General features: G+C 38.3%; 1 protein-coding gene across 2 annotated transcripts in view; it reads right to left on the bottom strand.

Annotated features, from left to right (window-relative positions):
• Positions 1 to 25,325, bottom strand: part of SrpRalpha (signal recognition particle receptor alpha) — a 113,372-nt gene that overhangs the window by 77,356 nt on the left and 10,691 nt on the right. The window contains exons 3-5 of one of the 2 annotated variants that reach the window (XM_067155735.2): positions 24,724 to 24,898; positions 17,250 to 17,315; positions 16,992 to 17,133 (exon numbers count right to left, since the gene is read on the bottom strand). In XM_067155735.2, coding sequence (XP_067011836.1) covers positions 16,992 to 17,133; positions 17,250 to 17,315; positions 24,724 to 24,898 — 383 coding nt within the window. The remainder of the gene's footprint in view (positions 1 to 16,991; positions 17,134 to 17,249; positions 17,316 to 24,723; positions 24,899 to 25,325) is intronic. The other variant, XM_067155736.2, reaches the window with a different exon arrangement.

Here is a 25,325-nt window from a genome sequence, read left to right as displayed (position 1 = left end):
TACGATATAGTTTCTTGTGGCCTATAAATTTAAATTTGTAAATACCAATATATCCACTTGTGCCTTAAATATTGCTACCATACTTACATACAAATAAAGCACTGTATCGGAAAGATAAACCACTTTAGAAGTACATAACACTGCAGTTCACCTCTAACGCATCCGCTCCTGTGTTTTATTTTATTATAAATACCACTTAACATCTGTAACATGTTAAGTTTTTGAGATATATTGTAGATATGCTCGGGGATTATGTGTACAAATTTTGGTTGGCAGCTCTGCCCAAACGTACATGCATAATCTTGCTGCTGTAGAATTCTGGAGCTGGCGTTGCCATGGTTACAGCAGTTCATTTCTTTATCTGATTCTGAGAGCAGGGGTAGTGTGGTGCCAATATCTCCATAACGGTCAGTTTTAGGGCATAAAACATGGTTTTTGGGCCCAAAGGGCTTACCAAGATTTGTTCTCTGGGTCAAGGGGCTTAAAATGAGCTTAGTCTCGTCCTTGCACGACAAATTTGATATTTTGCCTATATTGGACTATTATTTTTATACCTCCCCCGTCGCCCCCCACCTCGAATTGTTTTGAAAATAAAATACAGCCCATGACCCTCAGGGATAATGTATATTTACATTAGTAAAAGGGTTTTTAGAATCAGTCCAGTAGTTTGAGATTACCCACCAAATATACACAAACTAACAAAATTCGCGCTCTCTTTATTAAATTAGTATAGATTAAAGGCGTCGGACTGATTTTGTCTTTTTATGATTAAATTTAAAAAAAACTTACGATGAACGAGGTGTACTTGAATGATGAGCATTCTAATGTTTCCGTGTCATCAGACTCCACGACTATGCCACAACCTGCCAAAGTAACGAAGTTTTCTTCGTGGACTGACGTTCATGATGCTCCTATTCCAACAGATGAACTGGAAAGATATTTAAAGCGAAATTGTGGAATAGACGAAGATAGATAGAGCGTCCTATTGGAGAACAAATGTACAAAACTAACCAATATTTCACCAAATAGCTAAGAAAGTATTATGTATGCAAGCATCAAGTTCAGCTTCAGAGAGAAATTTCAGTTCAGCGGGCTTCATTCTCAAAGCACGACGGTCTCTTCTACAGTTAAAATTGAAATAATAAATAAAGAGGTTCAACCTATTCAATACCAAAGAATAAGAAATGCAGTGATTACATTCTTATTTAATAATAAGTAGAAGTGGTACCAGTTTCGACCCTAGTCCAGGTCATCATCAGCTGATTAAAACATGAAAAACAATGCATAGGAAAAAGAAAATAAAAGATCAAGTTCACTCCGGATCAGTAGAAGAGTCGATATAAAAAATGACGGGGGTAGACACTGTAAAATTCAGAAGAAGTAAAATGTAAGTCACTTAAAAGAAACAGTGCATAATTTTCTGGGCGGCAGTATGGCACATGCAGTGTTAGGCAAAATCTTATAATGTTTATGAAAAGCGGAGAACAGTTAAATGAGCTAACTTGTATACACTGTTAGGCACAAAGTCATAACACAATCGGATACATATGAAGATCCATAGTCGTGCTGAAGCTGAAGATGAGTAGATCAACTGAAGTAACTTGCCAGCTCCCGGTGATCAGCGCGATATATTCAACATCAGGCAACGTGGTTTCAAACGCCAACGTAAAATGAAGAATAGCTTAAAGATCCAGTATTTGTTTCGGTTGCGGGAATGTAGGTATATATAGATACATGTAATAAAATTCAATATAATTGAATAAGAAATTGTGATCCTGTAGAATTTTTGGAACAGTTGACATGAAAAAACAATTGTGAAGAGAAAAAAATATAGTAAAAAGCGCAATACCGGAAACAAATGAAAACATATATGCACAGTGCGCTATTTTTTAAAATGTAAAAAATTCAGGTCGTGATTGAAGTAGTCGAAGTCGGTGTCAAGAATTAAATTTGAATGAGAAGAACCGAAATGAAGGTGGCAGTTTTTTTTTTGAGGTGAAAAGAAAAGATAGGAGAAATTAATAGAGGAAGAGGAATAGTGGAATAAGAGAAGAATAAAAGAGACTGAAGTTAAATGGTGTTGAGGAAGGATATGAAGATGAAGGAGGGGTAGTTTAGGGTGGGTTAGGAGGGTGGTTTATTGGAGGTAGAAAATGTGGGTAGGAACTTTGTAAGGCATGGAAAATAGAATTGGGGTTTTGAAATTATGAATTTTTGAGAATAAGAATTAGGAAGTTGAACAGGATGGTGGGTTTTTCAGAAATGTCGTTTAAATTGAAATTAGGGTTGAAGTATTTGTCAAGATGAATAAAGCAATTTTCAGTAGTGTTTAAGAGGGGGCCTTTTGTTAATGATTTTAAGTATTTTCATGTCTTTTTCAATATTGGTAAATTTATGCTTGGAGTCTTGTATCTGTTGTATTTAATGGCGTCGATATGTTCGGAGTATCTGATATTGAAGTTGCGGCTAGTTTGTCCAATATAGGAGCAGCTGCAGTTGTTACATTTTAATCTGTATACTCCAGATTTAGAAAAAGCATTAGATTTATTTAGCGATTTAGAGTTGTGTAAAATAACAAAATTTCTATTGTTAGTCCTAAAAGAAATTTTCATGTTGTGCTTTTTAAGAACATTAGTTATTTTATAAGCATCTTAAGTGAAAGTGGAAGAATGCAGTTGGTTTTGTTATGTCTTTAGATAACGTGGTTTTAGGACGGTGTTTGAATTTGTTGATGGTACGGTTTATGAAGGAGTTGTTAATGCCATTGAATTTAGCGATGTTATGGATGGTGTTTAATTCTTCTACAACCAGACAATGCTGATGCTCTTCTTTTCATTTACAGTAATTCCATTCTGCCACATTAGCAATGACCAATAAACTACGCACACTAAGTAAAAGCTACGTTCAGGTTTGTTTTTGTTGTTAGCATATTGCACGTCATTTCTGTTTTGTATTTTATTTTGAGATAAACGCGAATGAAGTCCTATGAATATGCTTCGTGTTATTCAGTTTCAGATAACTTGATGTCAATTACAGATGAATATTATTATTATTATTATTATTATTATTATTATTATTATTAAAGTGCAGGAGATATCTCTACCGTTTAATTTCAAAACGGGATTAGCCTACTTTGTAATATCGGTGCGACGTAAAGCAAATAGCAAAAAAAAAAACTTTGTAACATGTTATTCGCGTACGGGAATTCGTAGTGAGTGGTCCGAATAGGAGTGTGACGTGAACATTTCATTGTGCACGGCACACATGTTATTGTGGAGAAGTACCCAAGGTTATTCGACTGAGCCCGCTAAGTGCAGTGGACTGCAGTAGGCTGTATGAGACAAGTGCTGTGGGCCAGTACGCTGCCGCGTCAGAAGAGAACGGCAGTGCACAGGCTGCGCTGCCAGAGCCCGTGGGTTTGAAGTGTGGCGCGGTGGGCCTGGCTGCAGGACTCTGAAGTGCATATACAGAGTGAACCAAAATTCGCACAGTCAGGCCAGCCGGAGCCCGTGTGTTTGAAGTGCTGCACGGTGGACCTGGCTGCAGGACTCTGAAGCGCATATACAAGTGAACCAAAATTCGCGCAGTCTGGCGCACAGCGCGACTCCTCACATGCAAGCAATAAAAAAATTCTCTCTCACAAAAGTTCGTCCTGTGAGTATATCCGGCAGAAAAAGGACGTTTGAAGAGTGGCAATCTGACAACACTGTAACCAAATGTAGGGTAACTACCTCTGTCAGCACATAATAGTTGTGCTCTACAGTTAGTGCAGTGGATAGAGTTTTGGGTTAGCATGCAGGAGGTCGAGGGGTCGATCCTGGGTTGAGGCGTATGTTTTTTTATTTCGTAAATGTAGTCCAGGTGGGATGGTATCAGGCATATTAATTGTCAACAGCGATTGCAGCGGGTCCTCTAGAAACCATTTGCACTTACTACGATCCTAGAAATGGACGAACAATAGTTTTCACTGGTCAGATGCCCTTTCAGGTCCAGGGAAGCATTCAGTCTTAACAAAAAATAACCATTCCCCCCCCTTACCAGGTCCCATTTATCTCTCCCCTCCCTTTACCTCATAGCAGCATCTACTTTCAAAGAATAGTCACCATCAATCTTATTCTAGCTTCCAGTAACAAACGCTGTCACTGAAAATATTGGACCTGTGTGTTTCTTTCATATGTACTCGATCTATGCAACTTTACATGGTAAGTCATTGCTCTGCTTCTTATTCATATACTAGGTGTCTGGCTTAAAGGTACAATAAAAGGAAATTGAATAACTTGAAAAACAATGAAGATATTTACTGAAAGTTTGTTACTTTAAGAAGTGTAACTCAATTATTTTTACATATCTATACACTCCATAAGTGCACCATTAGCGGCACAACAGACACAGAGCCTGTATTAAATCTTCCCCCACATGTTGCACAGCACTGTCTACAGCCGCACAAATGTGATGGCACAGGTTGAGTATTTCACGTACTGGTGTTCGGTATCTTTAATTCTTGATAAACCCTCACAGGAAAAGAGATCAAACAGTGTAATGTCTGGGCTTCTAGGGAGCCAAGCAATCATATGACTATCTCTCTCAATCCTATGCCCCGGAAACTCATGTTCCAAGAAATCTCTCAATTTCCACATAATGGCAAAGCACACCACCTAGTTGAAAGATCGTGCTACAGGGTACAACGACAAGATGTCTATGCGAGTTCTTCCATTAATGATTGGCTCTGTGAAGAAGAATGGGAGTGTGACGTTGTCCATTACAAACACACTTCAGAATAGTGGCCTGACATCGAAAGATAACTTCCCGTTTGAAGCACACTTGTGCCTCATCACACGGAACACCACCTTCTGTGAAGTTCTAATGGCTACTGATGCCTTCTCAATAACAAGGCATTTAAGTATAATTATGGACAATGCAAAGTGCAACCATAAAAAAGGAGTTACTATACTTGTAGAAACAAACTTCCAGCAAATATCTTCATTAAATTTCATGTTATTATACCTTTCAGCCAGACAAGCTGTATATTTTTATCTTTTTAGCTTTCTTACCTACACATTTAAGACAATTACTTGGTAGAGAAACCCTTAAACAGGCACAAGGTGCACCATCAAATATTTTAGTTGTGACATGATACACCCATAGCACCAAAATCAATGCTGAATTCTAATTATCAATGCCAATGGGCAATTTTGAAGATTTTAATTAGAGGCCCAAATGTTCTAAACTAGTACATGTCAGAAAAGAGTACAAAATTTGGAAGCATTTCAAGTCAAAATAACTACAAGGCCTGGAAGAGCATGGATGGAAGAACTAGGGCAGCAGGCCCTAAGAAGTCAACTCACTTTTCTTTTTCTTTTTTTTTTTAAGAGTTACAAATAATCCAGATGCAATGTTTAGGACTAAGGATTCCTTAGAATAAAATTTTATTCTATTTATTGCAATTGGAATCTAACAGATGAAATTTACAATATATATTCACACTCATAATTTAGAAATTACTTGCAAAAGTTCTTTCTTTCTTTCTTTCTTTCTTGCGAACCAGCCAAACTTAGGACCACACCAATACCACTTCACTTCCTTCTTATCCCTTCTTCCTTCCTCTTTTTCCACAGTGCCTTCATTCTTTCAGAATGTTGCACTCTTCTCTCTTCAGTTCATCTTCCCCCTCTGTGCTCTTCCTTTTCTTCCACAAGAACTTGTATGTCGGAAAGTCTTTTCCTGAAATGGTCTCTACCACGACATTCTTCGTCTGCAATTCCTAACCTTTTGAGTTCTTCCTCCATCTGCTTGGCATATCCCCACTGGCTCTTCAAGTAGTATATTTTATTTAAGAATGTTTTTATTTAACCTTGCTGAATCCATTCTGACAATGTGTCCATAGAATCGCAGCCGTCTTTTCCTTATTGATGTTTCCAGGTATTCTGTTCTCTTGTATATCTCCATATTTGATCGTAATCTGTAGTTTCCCTTACCTTCCTTGGGCCGTAAATCCTCCCTAATATTCTCATTTCAATCTTTAGCAGTTTTTCCAGGTTTGTTAGTGTTGCTGTTTCTACCCCATACAGAATCACTGGTTTTACCACAGCATCATAATGTCTTAGTTTGGCATTAATGGAGAGATTCTTTTTTGTTGTAAATGGCTTTGGTGGCAGTGTTTAGCCTTTCCAACTTAAGTCTCCTATTTTCCATGGCCTCTTCATCCATCCCGTTGCTACTGATAATCTCTCCCAGGTATTTAAACTGCTTTGTGACCTTCACTTCGCCATATTTCATCTTCATTGTTCTTTTCACATAATTCCTGTCCATGCTCATGTCTGTTTTTGTGAAGGAGATTTCTAAACCCGTTTTCTCAGCTATCTCCTGTAGTTCATGTAACTGTGTTATTGCTTCCTGTTCTGTCTCAGCAAAGAGTGCCAAATCATCAGCAAAGGCTAAATATTTGGATGTGACGTTTATTTTTACTACCTATTAGTGCACCTGAGACACGTTTCCACAGTGTTTTCACGAACAGTGTTGGTTATAAGCTGTCACCCTGTCTCAGACTTGTTTTTATCTGGAAGGGTTTGCCAATCTCTCCTCGAAATTTCACTTTGGATATGGTGTTTGTTAGTGTTAACCATAGTAAGATCTTTCTTTCAAGATGGCGACTACTGTGTGTGAGTCTGTGATGTCCGTAGTGGATAATGGTGTAAGATGCAGTGAAAAATGTGGCAAATGCACCACCCACCCTTATTATTCTTTTAAATCAAATTATATTTTGGTCTTTTTAAGTGTGACTGAGTGTGTCAAATTATATTTTGGTCTTTTTAAGTGTGACCGAGTGTGTCATTATTGTGAATTGATCTATCTCATATTCCTTCCACCCTCTGTTATGGTTGTTAACCTATTGGCTTCGCCCAGATTCCCATCGCTTCCCATTTCCTGTGTTTGTGTTCTATTGAGGCCCTTCTCTAAGTAGCTGATGACACCACCTTGATAGCATCATCTGAAGAGGAGTTGACAGAGCTGATCAAGAGAGTAGAGGAAGCAAGCCTAGAAATTGGATTACGCCTAAATCAACAGAAAATCAAAGTCATGACTGTTGATCGTAAGAACAACAACAGTCCACATATCAAACAGATTGGAGGGTGTGAAGTTGTACATCAGTATGTATACCTAGGCTCCTTACTATCCAATTCTGGTGATTCCAAAGATGAAATAAACCGAAGAATTGAAATAGCAAAGGTAGCAATGATGCGTCTGCAGAAGATCTGGAAACATAACAACATCACCATTAAGACAAAAAAGAAGCTCGTTGAATCTCTAGTCTTCTCAGTCTTCTTGTATGGCGCAGAGACGTGGACCATCCTCAAACGTGATCGTGAACGGATAGAAAGCTTTGAAATGTGGTGCTGGAGGAAAATGTTAAGGATTCCTTGGACAGCTCATCGCACAAACACATCAATCCTGAACCAACTTCAGATAAAAGTTTGTCTATCGTGTAAGGTCTCTCAGTGGATTGTACGCTACTTTGGACATATAAAGCGCCGAGATGGTAGTCTTCAAAAGCTGACTGTTGAGGGCAAAGTCCAGGGATACAGACAACGAGGACGAGTACCAACGCGATGGATTGACATGGTGAACGGCCCCCTACAGTGTTCTCTCAGAGTAACCACACTGAAAGCTTTAGGTAGGGAAGAATGGCGGAATATGGTTCATCGGCTAGAGGGCTGAATATTATGATAGTCACGACGCCTCAGTCATGAGGCAAAACGAAGAAGCAAAAGAAGTTAAAAATGCGATTCTGTGTCATAAGTGTGATGATTACCATTTTCGTTGTGAAAATATTGTAAATAGGACTGATATTGAAGAAAGTGTGTGGCTGTGCCCCGAATGTGAACAAACTGATAGTGAGGCAGAACAACAAGAAAGAGAGACTTACAAAATTATACTTAAGATTTTAGGAGTGCTACAAGAAGACTTATGTGCTCTAAAACTTGAAAATGAAAGCTTAAAGGACAGAATAAAGAAACTGGAAGATAAAGAAGACATTGGAGAAGAAAGACTGCCGTGGACGGAAGTGACGCGTACCCATTTTAGGCCTAATGTTAAACATATGGTAGAAACTACGTACAACTTAAAACCGGGGAAAAACTCTTTGCAGTGCCAAAATAGATTTCAGTCATTGCAACAAGTTCCAGAAGACGCAAAGTTTTCTGAATAATTTTAAATCCAGTGGAGGTAACGTACAGAAGAAAACCAACCGAATGTCAAGATCGCCAAAAATTCATCTCTACGCAGACATCAAGGGCGGGGTATGGCAGAAGGCATCAAGGATAAGCTGCAGAATCCAGAAAATGAGGTTTTAGGACTAATAAAACCAGGTGCCAAAACTGAAGACGTCCTTTCAAGTTGTGATCCTGTGTTAGACAAGGACAATTATGTGGTGATTGCGAGTGGTACAAATGATATCACTGCAAATAAAGGTGAGGAACTAATTACAACTAATTCCAAACTACCCGACTCAAAAGTAATTGTAGTTAATGTGCCACCCAGGTATGGCCTTTTAGAGGACTCGTGTGTGAACAAAGCTATACATTATGTAAATATAAAAATCAAGAGATTATGTAAGAGTTTTAGAAATGTCTATGTAGTAGATACTTTAGGTCATGGCAGGCAAATGTTCGCTAGGCATGGGTTCCATCTGAATGGTAATGGAAAAGAAACTCTCTGTAGACAAATTGCTACAATTATCAACAGAGATCTGCAAACTAATCTGCACTTAAGAAAATCCATACCGGGAGAGTTGGCCGTGCGCGTAGAGGCGCGCGGCTGTGAGCTTGCATCCGGGAAATAGTAGGTTCGAATCCCACTATCAGCAGCCCTGAAAATGGTTTTCCGTGGTTTCCCATTTTCACACCAGGCAAATGCTAGGGCTGTACCTTAATTAAGGCCAAGGCCGCTTCCTTCCAACTCCTAGGCCTTTCCTATCCCATCGTCGCCATAAGACCTATCTGTGTCGGCGCGACGTAAAGCCCCTAGCAAAAAAAAAAAAAAAAAAAAAAAAAATCCATACCACTAAAATCAGAGTGGTAAATAAACAATTAAAATTCGGTACATTGATCGAATCTTATGAGACTGATGTGGTGATAGGAGTGGAATCGTGGTTGAGAGAAGGGGTGGGCAATAGAGAAGTATTTCCAGAAGGGTATACAGTCTATCCTAGAGACCGAGGAGATAAAATGGGAGGGGGGGGGGGTGTTTATTCTAGTGAAGGAAACTTATTGTTCACAGGAATGGTTTACCGATGAAAGGGATGAAATATTAGGGATAAAATTAGTTTGTGATAATATGAAGGAGGTGGGAATTATAGGAACATATAGGCCGGGAAGAGAGGAAAGAGACATGAGAAAATAATCGATTATACTCATAAAAACAATAATAATGATATAGTAATAATTGGGGGAGATCTAAACTTGCCTGAAGTTGAATGGAATGGAGCTGCAAGTGAAGCCCATGAACAAAAACTGGCAAATAAGTTAATTTCGAAGGGAGGATTTACACAAGTAGTACAAGAACCGACTCTTCTCAATAACTTGCTAGATGTATTCTTGGTTAAACAATGGGTAATTGTTGATAAAACTGAGGTAATTGAAAGAATAGGTGACCATAAGGCTGTAATAATGGATGTAGGACTCGTACCAAAAATGCTTAATACGAGGGTCACAGAAGACAAGAAATTATACAGAAAAACTTAAGTTGATGAATTTGGGACTTACCTTAAATCACAATTCAGTTGTTGGATAAGTGAAGGGAGTAACGTGGATACACTTTGGGCTAAATTTAAAGAAATCATTGGGGAAGGAGAGAAGAGATTTGTACCTGTTAAGAAGGGTAAAATGACCTCAGACCCTGTTTATTATACAAGGGAAATAAGAAAATTAAAAAGAAAATGTAGAATAGTAAACAGGAAAATCAAAGAGGGTAGGGAGAGTAGAGAAACTAGAAAACAGCTAATGAGGGAACTGAATAGAGTGAAAAAGGACGCAAAAGAGAATTATATGAACGGCATACTTCAAGAGGGAAATGGAAAAAGCTGTATTCATATATTAGGAATCAAAAAGGAAAAGGAATCCAAATTCTGACAATGGTGCGAGGAGGGGGTGAACACTATTTAACGGATACTGAGAAAGCAAATCTATTTAGTAGGGAATTCAGAGATTCAGTAGAAGATTGTCAGGAGTTGGAAACCGTAACAGAAGATAGAGAGGGAGAGACACATAGGGAAACAAGAAGCTTCTCATTCACAAATGAAGATATTTTCAGAGAAATCCAACTGCTTCAGCAAGGAAAAGCAGCAGGAAGTGATCAAATTACTGGGGAGGTATTAAAGACAATGGGGTGGTACATAGTGACTTATTTGAAATTTCTCTTTGACTATGTCATAAATAATAGTGTAATACCAAAGGAATGGAAGGAATCTATAATAATACCAATTTATAAAGGAAAGGGTGATAAAAAGAAACCAGAGAACTACAGACCAATCAGACTGACCAGTATAGTTTGTAAAATACCGGAGAGTTTAATATCAAAGTACATCAGAGGGATATGTGATGATAAAAATTGGTTCATGAGGGGCCAGTATGGATTTAGAAGAATTTTCTTGTGAGGCACAACTGGTGGGATTTCAGCAGGACACATCAGATCAGTTGGATTCAGGAGGCCAGTTAGATTGCATAGCCATAGATCTATCCAAAGCCTTTGATAAAGCGGAACATGGAATATTATTAAAGAAATTGGAAGGAATAGGATTGGACGTAAGGGTTATACGTTGGATAAGAACATTTCTAAATTCAAGGGTTCAGAAAGTCAAAGTAGGAGATAATATGTCACAGGAAGAGAAAGTTTGGAAGGGAATTGCACAGGATAGTATAATCGGTCCATTACTTTTCTTAATATACACAAATGATTTAGGGGACAATATAACATCAAAAATAAGATTGTATGAAGACGACATAATTGTTTATATCAATCAATCAATCAATCAATCAATCAATCAATCAATCAATCAATACTGATCTGCATTTAGGGCAGTTGCCAAGGTGGCAGATACCCTATATGTTGTTTTCCTAGCCTTTTCTTAAATGATTTCAATGACATTTGAAATTGATTGAACATCTCTCTTGGTAAGTTATTCCAATCCATAACTCCCCTTCCTATAAATGAATATTTGCCCCAATTTGTCCTCTTGAATTCCAACTTTATCTTCATATTGTAATCTTTCCAACTTTTAAAGACGCCACTCAAACTTATTTGTCTACTAATGTTATTCCACGCCATTTCTCCGCTGACAGCTCGGAACATACCACTCATGATACAAATTCTTATAATTTTGTTAAATACCACCTATTCAATACAATAATAACATAATAAAAACCTACATATTTATTAAGTTGTTAATATGGTACATGTTTCGCTCCTTTTTCATGAGCATCATCAGCCAATTATCATTTACTTAAGGTTATATAAGATCGTGAATCTAATCTATTGGATTAAATTATGCTTGTAAACCTGATTGACAAATCGTATAATATTTTACATGTCATATATCAATAAATTTAAGTTAAAACATATTTGTCTAAAATCTATCTAAGTTTAAAATTTTATTGACGAAACTCATCTGGTGAACATCCTTTAAAATTACTTTAAAAAACCTTTTGAGATCTGGCTAACTGTATTGATTCAATGTTGCTTGACTTGTATGATTGTCGCTGAAACTGCGTTAACTGTATTAACAATTTTCTACAGTTGATAATTGCCTATGTTATGAACATTTAACTTGTTCTCGATGTTCTTTTGTACTGAATAGGTTGAACCTCTTTATTATTTCAATTTTAACTGTGATACTTTTCAATATGGAACAATGAAATTTTTATCTTTAAATTTGGAAATGGTATGCGAATATTTTTGCGTTGTGGACGAATCATCCGCGTTTCAATTGTTTCTTATGGGAAAACTTGCTTCGATATACGAGCGCTTTGGATTACAAGCATGTTGCCGGAACGAACTATGCTCGTAATCCAAGGTTCCACTGTATATATGCCTTGCTTTAGAATCAGGGATTCATCAATTTTTCAGAAGTTATTAGGTTGCGGACCTGACATGTTTAAGTAAAATTTGTTCGCCTTTTAGTGTTCTACCACCACCACTTTGTCCAAAGTGGATTCTGTGTAATGACATCTGACCTCATCTTTTCGAAAACGAAAGCGTGTTGACTTTAACCCTTATACACGAGTTACCGTTGAGTGTCTCCCCACAGGTACCTTGAAGCTTGGTGAAATCGGTTTACCGCAGGGTCTGGCCTCTAGTTGTTAGATATTATGCTTGAGACACTTTTCATGTAATTGTAGGCGACTATGTTCACGAGTGCAAGAAAAAGTGTGTAGAATCCTACAAAGAATTCCTGCTGCCACTGCAGCATTAACAAGGCATTACATTATTTTCCCCGCTATAAAATAATGCCCGAAAACCATTCAAAACACATCAATTACCACATTTTCCCGGTGATAAGAATATAAGAATAGGCTATATCAAATGTTGTGATATAACAGTCCGTACTTTCATTTCTTAAGCACATTCACATAATTTTAAATTAAAATTAAATGAAATAAAATGTCGCATTCATCATAACGCTTTTGTTCCTCTTACTTAACGTTTACGTCTTATCGGTCTCCGCTAACCATAACCTATAATAATGTCAACCACGTGTCTGTGCGACAAAATATTATTTCAACACACCACTAGGAGCGCTTTATGTAAAGAAACAAAAGATGCTCACTGTCAAACGCGTTCAGAAATCTCATTGAAATGTGTTAATTTGTCTTTAACAGTTGTTTCGTAACAAATGTTGGAAATGTGTTCGTGAAACAGGGCACTTTTAAACAAACTGTTAAATTAATAACAATTGTTAGTTAAGTAAAATTTAACATACAGTTGAAGAAACCGGGCCATAGTGTATCAGAAATGTTAGAGGAACATGGGTGGGAAACTTTAAGTAAGAGAAGGAAGAAAACTAGACTTTTAGGATTATATAGAGCCTATACAGGAGAAGAAGCATGGGGAGAAATTCGTGAGGGGCCTCAGTTGGAAAACAATTATATCGGCAGAACTGACCATAAGTACTGTATAAAATTAGAAGGAATTTTAGCAGAAGCGATTGGGGTAAATTTTCATTCATTGGGAAGGGTGTGAAGTAGTGGAACAGTTTACCAGGGGTAGTGTTTGATCCTTTTCCAAAATCTGTACAGATGTTTAAGAAGAGAATAAACAGCAACAGAGAAAATAAATGAAATGTTAGAGGGCATTCGACCAGTGCAGGTTATTGTAAATAAAAAATGTGTGTGAATAAATAAATTCCATCCCCTGGTCTATGGAGTTTGGACAGCCGAAGTAGGGGACTGCCTGTAGGGGTGAAGTACAGTGGGGACTTCGAGGGCCCTGGGACCGCTACGGTAGCTGTGAAGGCCCTTCAGGAACTCTGAAAAGTGGTGGCAAAAGGGGCTCTGGTTAAGACGCAGCAGGTCGTTATGCTACTTAGGTTCCAAAATGGGTAAAAATAAAGAAGTAAATAAATGCAATGTAAATTTTCATCTTATACCAGTTGTATAGTATTATTTGAAGTAATTCCACATACTGTATATGAGTTTACTATGTTTGTAAGTACAGGAGATATTATAAATAGAATTTTGTAAACCATATAAATTTATTAAGGATGAGCTGTGTTAGCGTAAATTGTATAATATTGTATTCTAGAAACATTTTCTTCTTCTCTTGTTAATTTAAAATTTAGTGTTTGACAATAATGTATTTTAGAGTACCATTTGCCACCGAGGTAGATACCTCATTTGCAAATAAAGAGATTTTGATTTTTAAGTTGAGTGTTTTTTGATTGATGCCATATTGTTGCAAAATGTACATCAATGTGTGTCTATTTATGCTTTTTGAAAGTCAACGAAAGATATGAAGATGTTCTTTGGTCGTGCATTATAATATATGATTATCTTTTTTAGACTCAAGATTTGATCCTGGCAAGACCACCCTCTCCTGAAGCCACACTGATACTCTCCCAATTTGTGTTCAATTTGTGGTGTCAGTCTGTTCAATAGGAGTTTAGAAAAAATCTTATACGTGACAGATAAAAGTCCAATGGTACAATTTACAATTTATATTTTTTCAAGCTGCTTTACGTCGCACCGACAGGGATAGGTCTTATGGCGACAATGGGACAGGAAAGGGCTAGAAGTGGGAAGGAAGCAGCTGTGGCCTTAATTAAGGTACAGCCCCAGCTTTTGCCTGGTATGAAAATGCGAAACCACGGAAACCCATCTTGAGGGCTTCTGACAGTGGGGTTTAAACCCACTATTTCCCGAATACTGGATACTGGCCGCATTTAAGCGACTCCAACTGTTCAATATGAATGATGGTTAAATTCATAGGGAATTCTTATTTATACAATGTAATATGAACAACTGACAGACATTCCAAGGACTTTAAAATATTCCCAGGTGATCTTCTTAAGGACAACTCCCCTACTTCCAAATAGTAGTTCTTTCACAGACCAGTTACGAAAGTGTATGTAGTAATAGTCTAAGAGGTACGGCAAATGTTCGTAAATGAATTATTTCCCAAAATTCATTTCAGATGCCTGACTTGGCCGTTTTCAAATTGGATTATTGGTTCCAATAAGATCCTAAATATTGATGCCAAACCTCAAAGTGGGTGGCAATTAATGAGGCAAGGATTTTTTTTTTACAAGTTGCCTCACGTCACACAACACATTCACAATTAAGTATTTATTTATTTTCCACCTAGTCGATATTGCTTAAGGCAATTGTTAATGGTCAAAAGTGGTACATGTTTCGTATATTATCAACAGCCACATAACACTGTTTAGATGAAAAATATATAAAATTGACAAAGTAATGCTTTAGAGGAAGTGTCCTTAAAATTAACATAAGATTGACAAGATTAAAGTGCGATACGGACCATGAAGCTGATTTTATGTAACACAACACATGGCGACTTATGGTGATGATGGGAGCGATAACAAAGGAGCAGGAGTGGGAAGGAAATGGCCGTGGCCTTAAGGTACAGATGCAGCATTTTCCTGGTGTGAAAATGGGAAACCATGGAAAACCATCTTCAGGGCTGCCGACAGTGGGGTTCGATTCCACTATCTCGCAAATGCAAGCTCACAGTTCGCAGGGCGAACTCGCTCGGTGGGGCAAGAATTGTTGGGCTTGTAAGAGAGCTCTACAGAACCTCTGATATTTATTGGTTAAAAACTTAATACAAGACAAAACAACACAAAATTTAAATTAATGTATTAAAGATGTTTCAGTGAAGTCAATAATAACAAACTTTGTAATTTCACGCTGGTTTTAGACTTTATGGTATCCTATAAGTGCCAAAAATAACCATTACCATTTGTGTACCCTAAAAAAATTAGCTTATATAATTCTGTTTTTTTGCAATAGCTATGATTCAGATGCGACAGTTCTATTGTTACACAATGTGCGAAAGACTCGCCTGGATTGGACATACAACTATGTGGAGGTATGCTACCAGACAGAATGGAAGGCAGACTGGCGAGAAAATAAACAATGAGGAAGACCACATCATATTTTAATAGACCAGCTAGAATAAGGAGTGAGTTCACAATTCTAGACAACCAAAGAAGAGTATTATCATCAGAAGAGCAAATCAGCCATACGACTGAAACTATGGATGGAATACCTTTTCTTAGCTAGGTCAACAATCACTGAGCTGTTATGTAAAATTATCTAATTAGCTTTATGTCTAGTCAAGATAACCCTACAATGGGATGGAGTAGACTGTACAGCCAGCGATCCAAACTGTGAGCAGATTTAAATAACCTGAATCTACAGGGCAGAAGAGCTCCTTTAGGTGGGTGGTGTTCTCCCAGTGGAGGAAATGTCACTGTAATCCATGTGCAGTGTCTGTTCTCCAGGTTAGGGGTGACCTCATTTGGCAGTTATATCAAATGTCTTTGGGTGCGGTGAGCCCACAATAATAATAGCCTATATGATGCATCAAAATGGACCAGGACAGAGGGTAAGATTGAGGTGAGTGACTCGCTGCCTGATCCAGGAACTCCTTGGACCACAGTGACAGAAGATGAAGAAGCCAAGTGCATATTTCTTCAAAAATGAATGAAGAACACACTTAACCAATGGAGGAATCAATGCATGCTAATATTATAAAGAAAATAACTTTAAGAGTTTGTATATGGAAGCCAATCTTGGAAACCACTCAACCAATTTCAGAAATACTTTCACCATTCGAAAGTTTATTTCTGTCAGATTAGAATAGGCTATACATAATTATGCTAGCTTATCTGGAGAGCAGGCAGTTTAAAAAAAAGTAAAGAGCAAGTCAAAAAATGTGTGTCTGGGGCTCTTCAAAGTAAACACAGTGCTGGCGAGAGCGAGAGAGAGAGAAAAAAAAGCGTATGCAAATTGCAATTTCTTCCTACTTCTAGGAAATTTCTAAGAAGAACAGCTTCTTTTGTGCTTTGGTGCTTTCTTTATAATTAATAGTTTGCCAGAAAATTATACTTTTACCATATTAAAAGTTAATTTTGATGATGTGCCCCAGGGTGCTCTCATCTACAGCTGGGTGGAAAAAAGTTGTTATTTATTGGTGGTGCAAGTCCAGCAATAGTTATAATTTTTCACTCTGTGAAAGAAAGTTTGATGTAGAGCCTGAGAAGAGAGATGCAACATAACAGAGAAGTTGATCAGATGTAAGTTATACTTAACTGTTACCAACAGTATTAAAATCTGATTTATAATTCTAACTTCTAATTGCAGCATCATAACAGAGCCACAGATACTGCTAGTGATCCAATATTTTGTCCACTAGATATTTATACACATCTTACTTTTCAGGCATTTGTATTACACTTATCAATACTTATGACAACTCACTGTTTCTCAGCCTTGGCTTTTGGAGACTTTGCCATCCTCTGGGCAAGTCTAAGCCTGTTCTGTTGCAAAGTTTCTTCATCCAACTCCCCATTTGCTGGAGCCAGCAGCTTGGGTATCTCAATCTTCATAGGCTCGGCTTTCACTGAAATCAACAGGTGCTACGTATGATCACTTCCTCCACAGTATGCCTGTCAGGTTAGATACCAACACCGAACTACTACTACTGAAGCTCTACTTGGTTAAAGCCTGGTTACTCACTGTTATTAATGCCTTCCCCATTTACCAAAGCATTACCACCGCCTCCTCCTTTCTTCTTTGATTTTCCTGAAAGAAAAAATTAGGCTGTTTGCAAGTGGAATCAATAAGCAATCTCCTACGAAATTCAAGATGATATCGTTGCAATATAAGAATCTGATATTTGGGTTGTTCCGTACTGACTGTACAGTAGAAGGAAATTATATAATTATTCCACCTTGGTCAATACACAAATGTGTCTTAAAATGAACTTTTGTACCTGCTATGATTTTTTTAAGATACATTAGTGTATCGACTATTATGATATTGTGATCATATCCCCATTGGACCTCCAGTTTTACATAGAATTCAAACCACTGGGAAGTGACACTTCATTTCAAATATCCCACATGCATTGGCCACCTTAGTGAGAAGCCAGTGACAGTAACACCCAGTGCTGGGATTAAGAAACTGCTTTAACTGACTAAGGAACCTGGTTATTCCCCAGCATGATGAAATGCTGTTTCGAAAGAAAGTAGAATAAATTAATATTAAACAAGAGGTTACATAATACAGTAATAATAACAGTCTATGGTGTTTCAGGAGAAATGCTTAGAGATAGGAGAGAAACGCATCAACGTATTGCACTCATTATGCAACAACGTTTGAAGAACTAGGGAGTGGCCAAAAGACTGGACATACCGGGCAAGTTGGCCGTGCGCGTAGAGGCGCGCGGCTGTGAGCTTGCATCCGGGAGATAGTAGGTTCGAATCCCACTATCGGCAGCCCTGAAGATGGTTTTCCGTGGTTTCCCATTGTCACACCAGGCAAATGCTGGGGCTGTACCTTAATTAAGGCCACGGCCGCTTCCTTCCAACTCCCAGGCCTTTCCTATACCATCGTCGCCATAAGACCTATCTGTGTCGGTGCGACGTAAAAGCCCCTAGCAAAAAAAAAAAAAAAAAAAAAAAGACTGGACAAGTTCTATCTTAATTCCCCTGCACAAGAAACGGTCTGTTACGGATTGCTCTAATTACCGAACCATAGTACTTGTATCCCATGCAAGCAAAGTCCTACTACACATACTGAATCAACGCTTGAAGCCCTTCTTGATGATGATGCTTGTTGTTTAAAGGGGCCTAACATCTAGGTCATCAACCCCTAATGGTATGAAATGAGACGAAATGAAATGAAAAATTAAAAGCCCAAAAGCATTCACTGACCACAACTCAAAAACGTGAGGACGAAGAATGAATGGATGGATACGAATTTAAAATGATCAGTGGAACCGACCCACAGTGACTCACATGCACAGAAGCGGGCGTAGAACAATAGTATTACTGACCAAGGAGACTGCTTCTATAGCACAATACTGAATTGATGATACTTGTAGTCAAAAGGGGTACAAAGTCCAAGTCAGCAGCCCCTCACAATGGTACTTAACGCTAGGAAAGTAGAACCATGGTATTTGTCATGTTGCGGTACTAATCAAGAGTAGCATAGACTTGCGGTATTCCACACATTATGGTACTACTCACAGCTAATGAAAGCACATGTATTACAGACCTACGCTGTTTCGCACATTGCAGCGCCATTCACAGGCAACGCAAACCTATGGTGTTCATCACATAAGGGTACTAACCACAGGGACTCGTACTATCCCGTGGTGTACCTCCTATAGTGGGTACTAATCATAGGCAAAGCCAGAAACACGGGTTCCCTCATCCCATGGTGTCGCTCATATAGTGCTACTACTCACAGGTACTATAAAAGCCGTCGCGCTCTTGGTTGCAACTAATCACAAACCTATTTGGTACCCAACATAGTGGTACCATGCGCAAGTAAAAGTGACCCATGATGTTCCCCATGTGGTGGTACTAATCACAAGTAGTTTCATGGTTCTAATTTGAACATCCCTTGGTTGTCTCTTTTAGTCACCTTTTACAACAGGCAGGGGATACCGTGGGTGAATTCTTTGTCTGCGTCCCCCACCCGGGGTGAAGCCCTTCTTACAACCTCAGATATCCCTGGAACTAGCAGGTTTTGTGGAAGGTAAACGTACACGAGAGCAAAATTCTGAACATGAAAAATGTCGTGAGTTTTGTGTTCCTGTTTTTATCTGCTTTGTAGATTACAAAAAGGCTTTTGCCTGTGTTGAGTGGGACAAACTATGGAAAGTATTAGATGAATTCGGTGTTCTAGCTCATCTCATATCACTGCTGAAAGATCTTTATGATAGCAACTTGGTGTTAGGCATAGATATCAAGGATAAGCAACTTGTAAGCAACTTGGTGACCGTAAGGGTGGATGGTGATACCTCAGAATTTTGCAGTGTATCCAAAGGCGTAAAACAAAACTGTGTATTGTCTCACCAGCTATATAATATTTATGCCAAGCACATCATGAGGAGAGCACTTGATGTTTGGTCTGGTAGTATCTCAACTGCTGGACGAAAAATGAACAACTTGAGTTTTGCTGACGACGCCACACTCACTACCAGTAGTGAAGATGAGTTTGCAGATTTACTTGCAAGAGTAAAGGACGCAAGTCTCATTTCGGATTAGAAATCAATTTGAAGAAGACCAAATTCATGATCATTGATCGTGGAAATCAAGTGCGCCTCACAGGTCGATTAAAGGGACTGGAGTTGGTTAATGACCTTTCATACCTTGGGTGAAGTATAAGCGACCCACGAAATTGCAATAAACGGATAGAGAGGCATATTGTCCTGGGACGTGCAGCAGTGAGTAAACTAAGATCTGGCAGAACAGGGCAATATCCAAAATCATGAAGATTCGATTGGTTGAAGCACCAGTATCTTCAGTGTTCTTTTACGGCTATGAGACAATGACCATCAAATCTAAGGACAAAGACCATATCGATGCCCTTGAGATGTGGTGTTGACGTAGAATGCTATGTGTAGCTTGGACCGAAAGGAGAACAAATGAACTCATCATTAAAGAGCTGAAGATAGTGAAACGTCTTACACTTCAGTGAAAGAATACTTCAGTTCCTTGGACACATCTTAGGAGGGGTGGAGACAATCTGGAGAAGTCTATCTTAGAAGGCAAAACACAAGGCAGAAGACCCATGTGGAAGGACAGCAAGCAGGTGGCTAGATCAGGCAAGGAAGATAACCGGCCTTCCTCTTCAGAACGTCCTAAGAAAAGCTGAAGATTGAGTTGGATGGCAACACTATGTGAAGCATGTAATTCTTTAGGGACAAGACAATGAGGTCATGACACTCAGTAATGAGTAATATGACTGATTAACAATAATAGTAATAAGAAGAGGAAACTTGTTTTTGGAATATATTACTGAATTTTAGTTTGATCTGGTTATTTAAGATTCTAAGGTCTCGTGTTTTCTAATATATGAAAATATTAACAGTTTCAATGGTAACATAAAACTGCTGGTGTTTTGAAAATGTGGTGGCGCACAGGGATATAAAAGGAGATTTGAATATATTCTAAAATCGAAAAATTGAAAATTCAAATAAGGAAATATGATTCACATTCAGAGCACAATATGAGGGATCTTTTTCATTCAACAGTTCTACTTGAAATGGGGACATTCTTAAGAAGTCTGTAGCAAAGGACTTAGTATGACAAGTGCTGCTATCTCCACACAGTATATGCAAATGAAGAGTTTCAGAACAATAACCGTTTAGTATTTTAATGCTTAAGACAAAATTATCTTAACTGTGCTGTGTTTGCATGTTGTTTTTATGCGAAGTATGCAACAGTTCAGTGCACAGCTGAATAAACAAAATATTTTCATCATTTCAAACAAAAGCCTAGTCGAAACAGACGGTTTCATGTTCCTTTTAATTTTTTTTGCAAGTATGTTGGTACTCCATATCAGGGAGTATGAAAAACTCCTTGTCAGTAGAAGAGCAAGCCACACCTCTAACCTCCCTGTCCCAACAAAAACTAAAATCTATAAAATACCTTCACAAGGTTTGCAACTTCCAGTGGTGGTGGACTCTCAAGAACACATTAGCATGTGAATACCTGTTCCAATGTATATTCACGCATTCATGGATAATTCAAAACGGTTTCCTTTGTTTCGACCTGATTTCATCAATTTATCAAGAGCATTATCCTTTTTTTTTTTTGCTATTTGCTGTAAGTCGCACCGACACAGATAGGTCTTATGACGATGGGACAGGAAAGGCCTAGGAATGGAAAGGAAGCAGCCGTAGCGTTAAGGTACAGCCCCAGCATTTGCCTGGTATGAAAATCGGAAACCACAAAAAACCATCTTCAGGGCTGCCAACAATGGGGTTTGAACCCACTATCTCTCGGATGCGAGCTCACAGCTGTGCGCCCCTAAACAGCATGGCTAACTCGTGTGGTAGCATTAGACTTATATCGATGCTCCGTTATACTGACAGCTGCTCATTTTGACTGACAATGCAGGGAGGACACTGGACATTGTGCTACGAGCCTGCAGATGACATCATGGATAATTCACAGATATCCCCATAAGTGAGGAGCACGGTAAGGTATGTGCCTTTCCATCTACAATCGCCCCTGAACCAGAGATAAAGACAAGGTTAGTATTACAGTTGACCGCAAGAGTCAGTCACCTCCCCTGTTACTGTCATCCTCAGCCTCCCAGAAGTTACTACTACATTACAGAGCCAGAAGATTTCGCTTGTAACTCTGAACAGGTGTTTGTAATTGTGGAAAGAAGTTTGCTTTACAATGTGGGTGGAGAATTGTTTCAACTGAAATTGATTTGAGTACCAGTAAAGGTGGCACATATTTTTATGCTTGTTGTTATATCTAGGTGAACTTCTTGCTACGTAAAAACCAAGAATAGTGCTTACATCCTTATTTAATATTTGCTACAGCACAGCATTGTAGCAAAGTTCCTGTGAATTTTACTTTCACCAAGAAGAGTAATTTTGGCTAACAAGTCCCACCGACAGCTGTCCTGAGAATGGCTTTCTGTGATTTTGAATTCTAATCTTCTGGCCTGAGAGAGGATGCCCTCAGGATTCGGAATGAAAACACTTCAGTAGTAGTAATTTCAGTTTTGTTGTGCACCTGCAGGTAAGTCTCGGATGAAATGGATCCGAGTTTAGAGGAGTTCTACGATATTATAGGGCCTGCCTGGCCGAGGGTGTAAAGACTTGCTCAGTTCACCCGTCAGAAAGTCGACAAATTTAAGAAACAAGATTTCCACATTCGGAGGTGCACATGGCCCTGGGGTTCACTCAGCCTACACAAAAAGTAAGTACCAGGTTAATTCCTGGGGGCAAAGGCAGCAGGGCATAGAGCTAACCACTCTACCCCACCAAGCACCGAGGTTACGGATAGTTGAAGCCTTTATCTCCCACCCTTCCAAAGGTCTTCATGGCCTGTACAGAGATGACTTTGCTTTGCTACCATATTATAAGTAGAGAAGGATCTGTACAAGGAACTTTTAGTGAAACGATATGAATGTTATTCTTTTTACTGATTTACATTATACTTTGGTATATCTGAGACATGAACAAAAATGTTTTAAGCCCCCTGAACATTTTGTCACGCATTACCACCAGCAACTTCCCTGCAAACGTGAAGGCTTCTACAGACGTACAAAACAGGACGGCCATGAATGAAGATTGTAAAATAATAATCTAGCAACAGAATCAGGACTTCAGGAAAATAACTGGGAGTTGTACAAACCTGAAACTCCCTTGAGAAGTGCTCCTGCTTTACAGTACCTTTCAACAAAAATATTTAGCAGCAAGGGCAAGCTTCTATATAACTGTTATTTCTGACAATACAGTAATAATTCTTTTTCTTCTTTCCTGGCTGTATACCCATAAAACAGGCACTCCCAAGTTCACTGAGGGAATTAATCATACACAGTATATTATAATGAAAATGAACTAAAGGTAATTTTAGTCGATTATTATCCACCAGGCCATATGATAGACTTAATAATACAACCATATATTTGCCACTAAGAAACTGCAAGTTAATAATGCATTTTTTTTTAAAACATCACCAAACTCAGGCAGGTGTCACAAATAGAAAGATTAGGTCACGTGCTTATTAACTGAAAGTATACAAGTAAACCTTACGAACCACTAGAAAATAAGCAATATGTCTGGACTTGTTAGTGAATGTGCAATTTTCCCTCCACCTTTGTTATACTGCAGGGTGTCTCAAACATTTTGGGTCAAATTGAAACAGATGATAGAGGGTCCACAACCGATTATATTGAGAAAGGCAACCAATGGTTGGAAATGAATATTTGTTGTGTTATGGACATGTGCATCACATAATAACATAGCTCATAGTAACTGTTCAAAGTGACAACCAACAGTATCAATTTATGTATTGCAATGGCGCAAGCAGTTCTGCCACACTCTCACAAAGAACCCGGGTGTCTGTTGTACACTGGAACAGGCAGGTGATAAACAGCATACACCCCTGACCACCAAACAGACGTACTATACACCCGAACAACATGTATCCCCATCGTTGGATTGGAAGGGGAGATCCTGTCCCATGGCCAGCAAAATTGCCAGATCTCACACCTCTGAACTTTTTCCTCTGGGTTTATGTCAAGTTGTTGGTGTATGAAACACCCCATAGAATCGGAAGAAGAACTGCTTGCTAGCATCCAAGCTGCCTGTTTCCCGGTACACAGACACCGGAGATCATCGAGAGAGTGCGGCAGAACTTTATGCACCGTTGCATGAACATTGTGAACAATTACTATGAGCTACGTTGTTATGCAATGTACGCTGTGTATGTCGTTAACACAACAAATATGCATTTCTGACCATTGGTTCCCTATTTCAATATAGTCTGTTTTGGATCCACTATCACCTGTTTCAATTTGACCCAAAAGATTTGTACACACTGTATACGTCTATACATCATTATAGGCTTATGACTTTCAACATTCAGTCCGCAAGTGTCTGAATTTACTAATCGCATTCACAATTCTCTATTTGTAACTAGCCCTGTGGCCTCGTTAAGTTCCATACGTCTTCATAACTGAATGATTAACATGCTTAACCAACAGAGGAATTAATGTATCCTAATATTATAAAGGCTGAAATAGCACCTGCTTTAACTTTTCTATATAACTAAGAATACTTCTAGGAGTGGGTTGGTGGGTTACTGGCAAGCATGAAGGAAAGATCTCTCCTCTCCTCTCTGCTACTTACGATATCACTTTACAACATTTCTGCAAGTATTTTTCTCATTCCTAAATATGCACTCCCCTTTGCAAAGTGCTACGCCTGCAAAATAATTTTGGATGACTTTACTATATTTCATAAAACTGTAGCACAAAAATTCTATGTGCAATGATGTTATTCTGTAAGAAATTGCAAAATGTGATTTAGAGTTGGCTAATATTAAAGCTGCAGAAGGTACTGGAAGGCAAAGGGTTAAATCATATTTACCACCTTATATCCTAAGGCGTTAAATCAAATAAGTTGCAACATCACTGGTAAATGAATTATCTGAAAACAAATGAAACTCACCACTCTTCTTATTCTCTTTTTCATCATTTTTCCTCTCAATCATGGATGAAACGGTCTTCTTCGATTTAGAAGACTCTTCAAAGGTTTTCATCTGCTTGGGAAGTTTAGCTTGTTGTTTTCCCCATATCTCTGCTGCTTTGAGCACTTCTTGAAATGTACTACTAAACTCAAAGTCCTGTTGAACAAAAACAATGCATTAGGTTGTAGAACTTAGGAAAAGACTGTCTACATAAAATAGAATATTGGACAGTTATGAGTTCCAGTATTTTAAGGGTTATGAACTTCATATTGAACTGAGATAACATACAAATAATGCACAGTAGAGTTTTCCATTTATTCAATACTAAATTGTATTTACACTATTTACATTACATGGGACTAGTTTCAACCCTACTTGCGGTCATCATCAGCCATATTAAAACATACACAAAATATCTGGTGAAATCCTAAAACATGTTTTCTAGCAGTAAGAATCTTATGAAAATATAATTTTACAATATGAAATGTGGTTGAAATGTTGCAAATGAAAATGAAATATTACATGTGATGTAGGTGAGTAATAATTAATACAAGTACATTATATATGCTAAGAATTCTGGAAC

The sequence above is a fragment of the Anabrus simplex genome, chromosome 11 (genome assembly GCF_040414725.1).
Source record: "Anabrus simplex isolate iqAnaSimp1 chromosome 11, ASM4041472v1, whole genome shotgun sequence".
Taxonomy (NCBI): Eukaryota; Metazoa; Arthropoda; class Insecta; order Orthoptera; family Tettigoniidae; genus Anabrus; species Anabrus simplex.
This window is presented reverse-complemented; position numbering and strand designations above follow the sequence as displayed.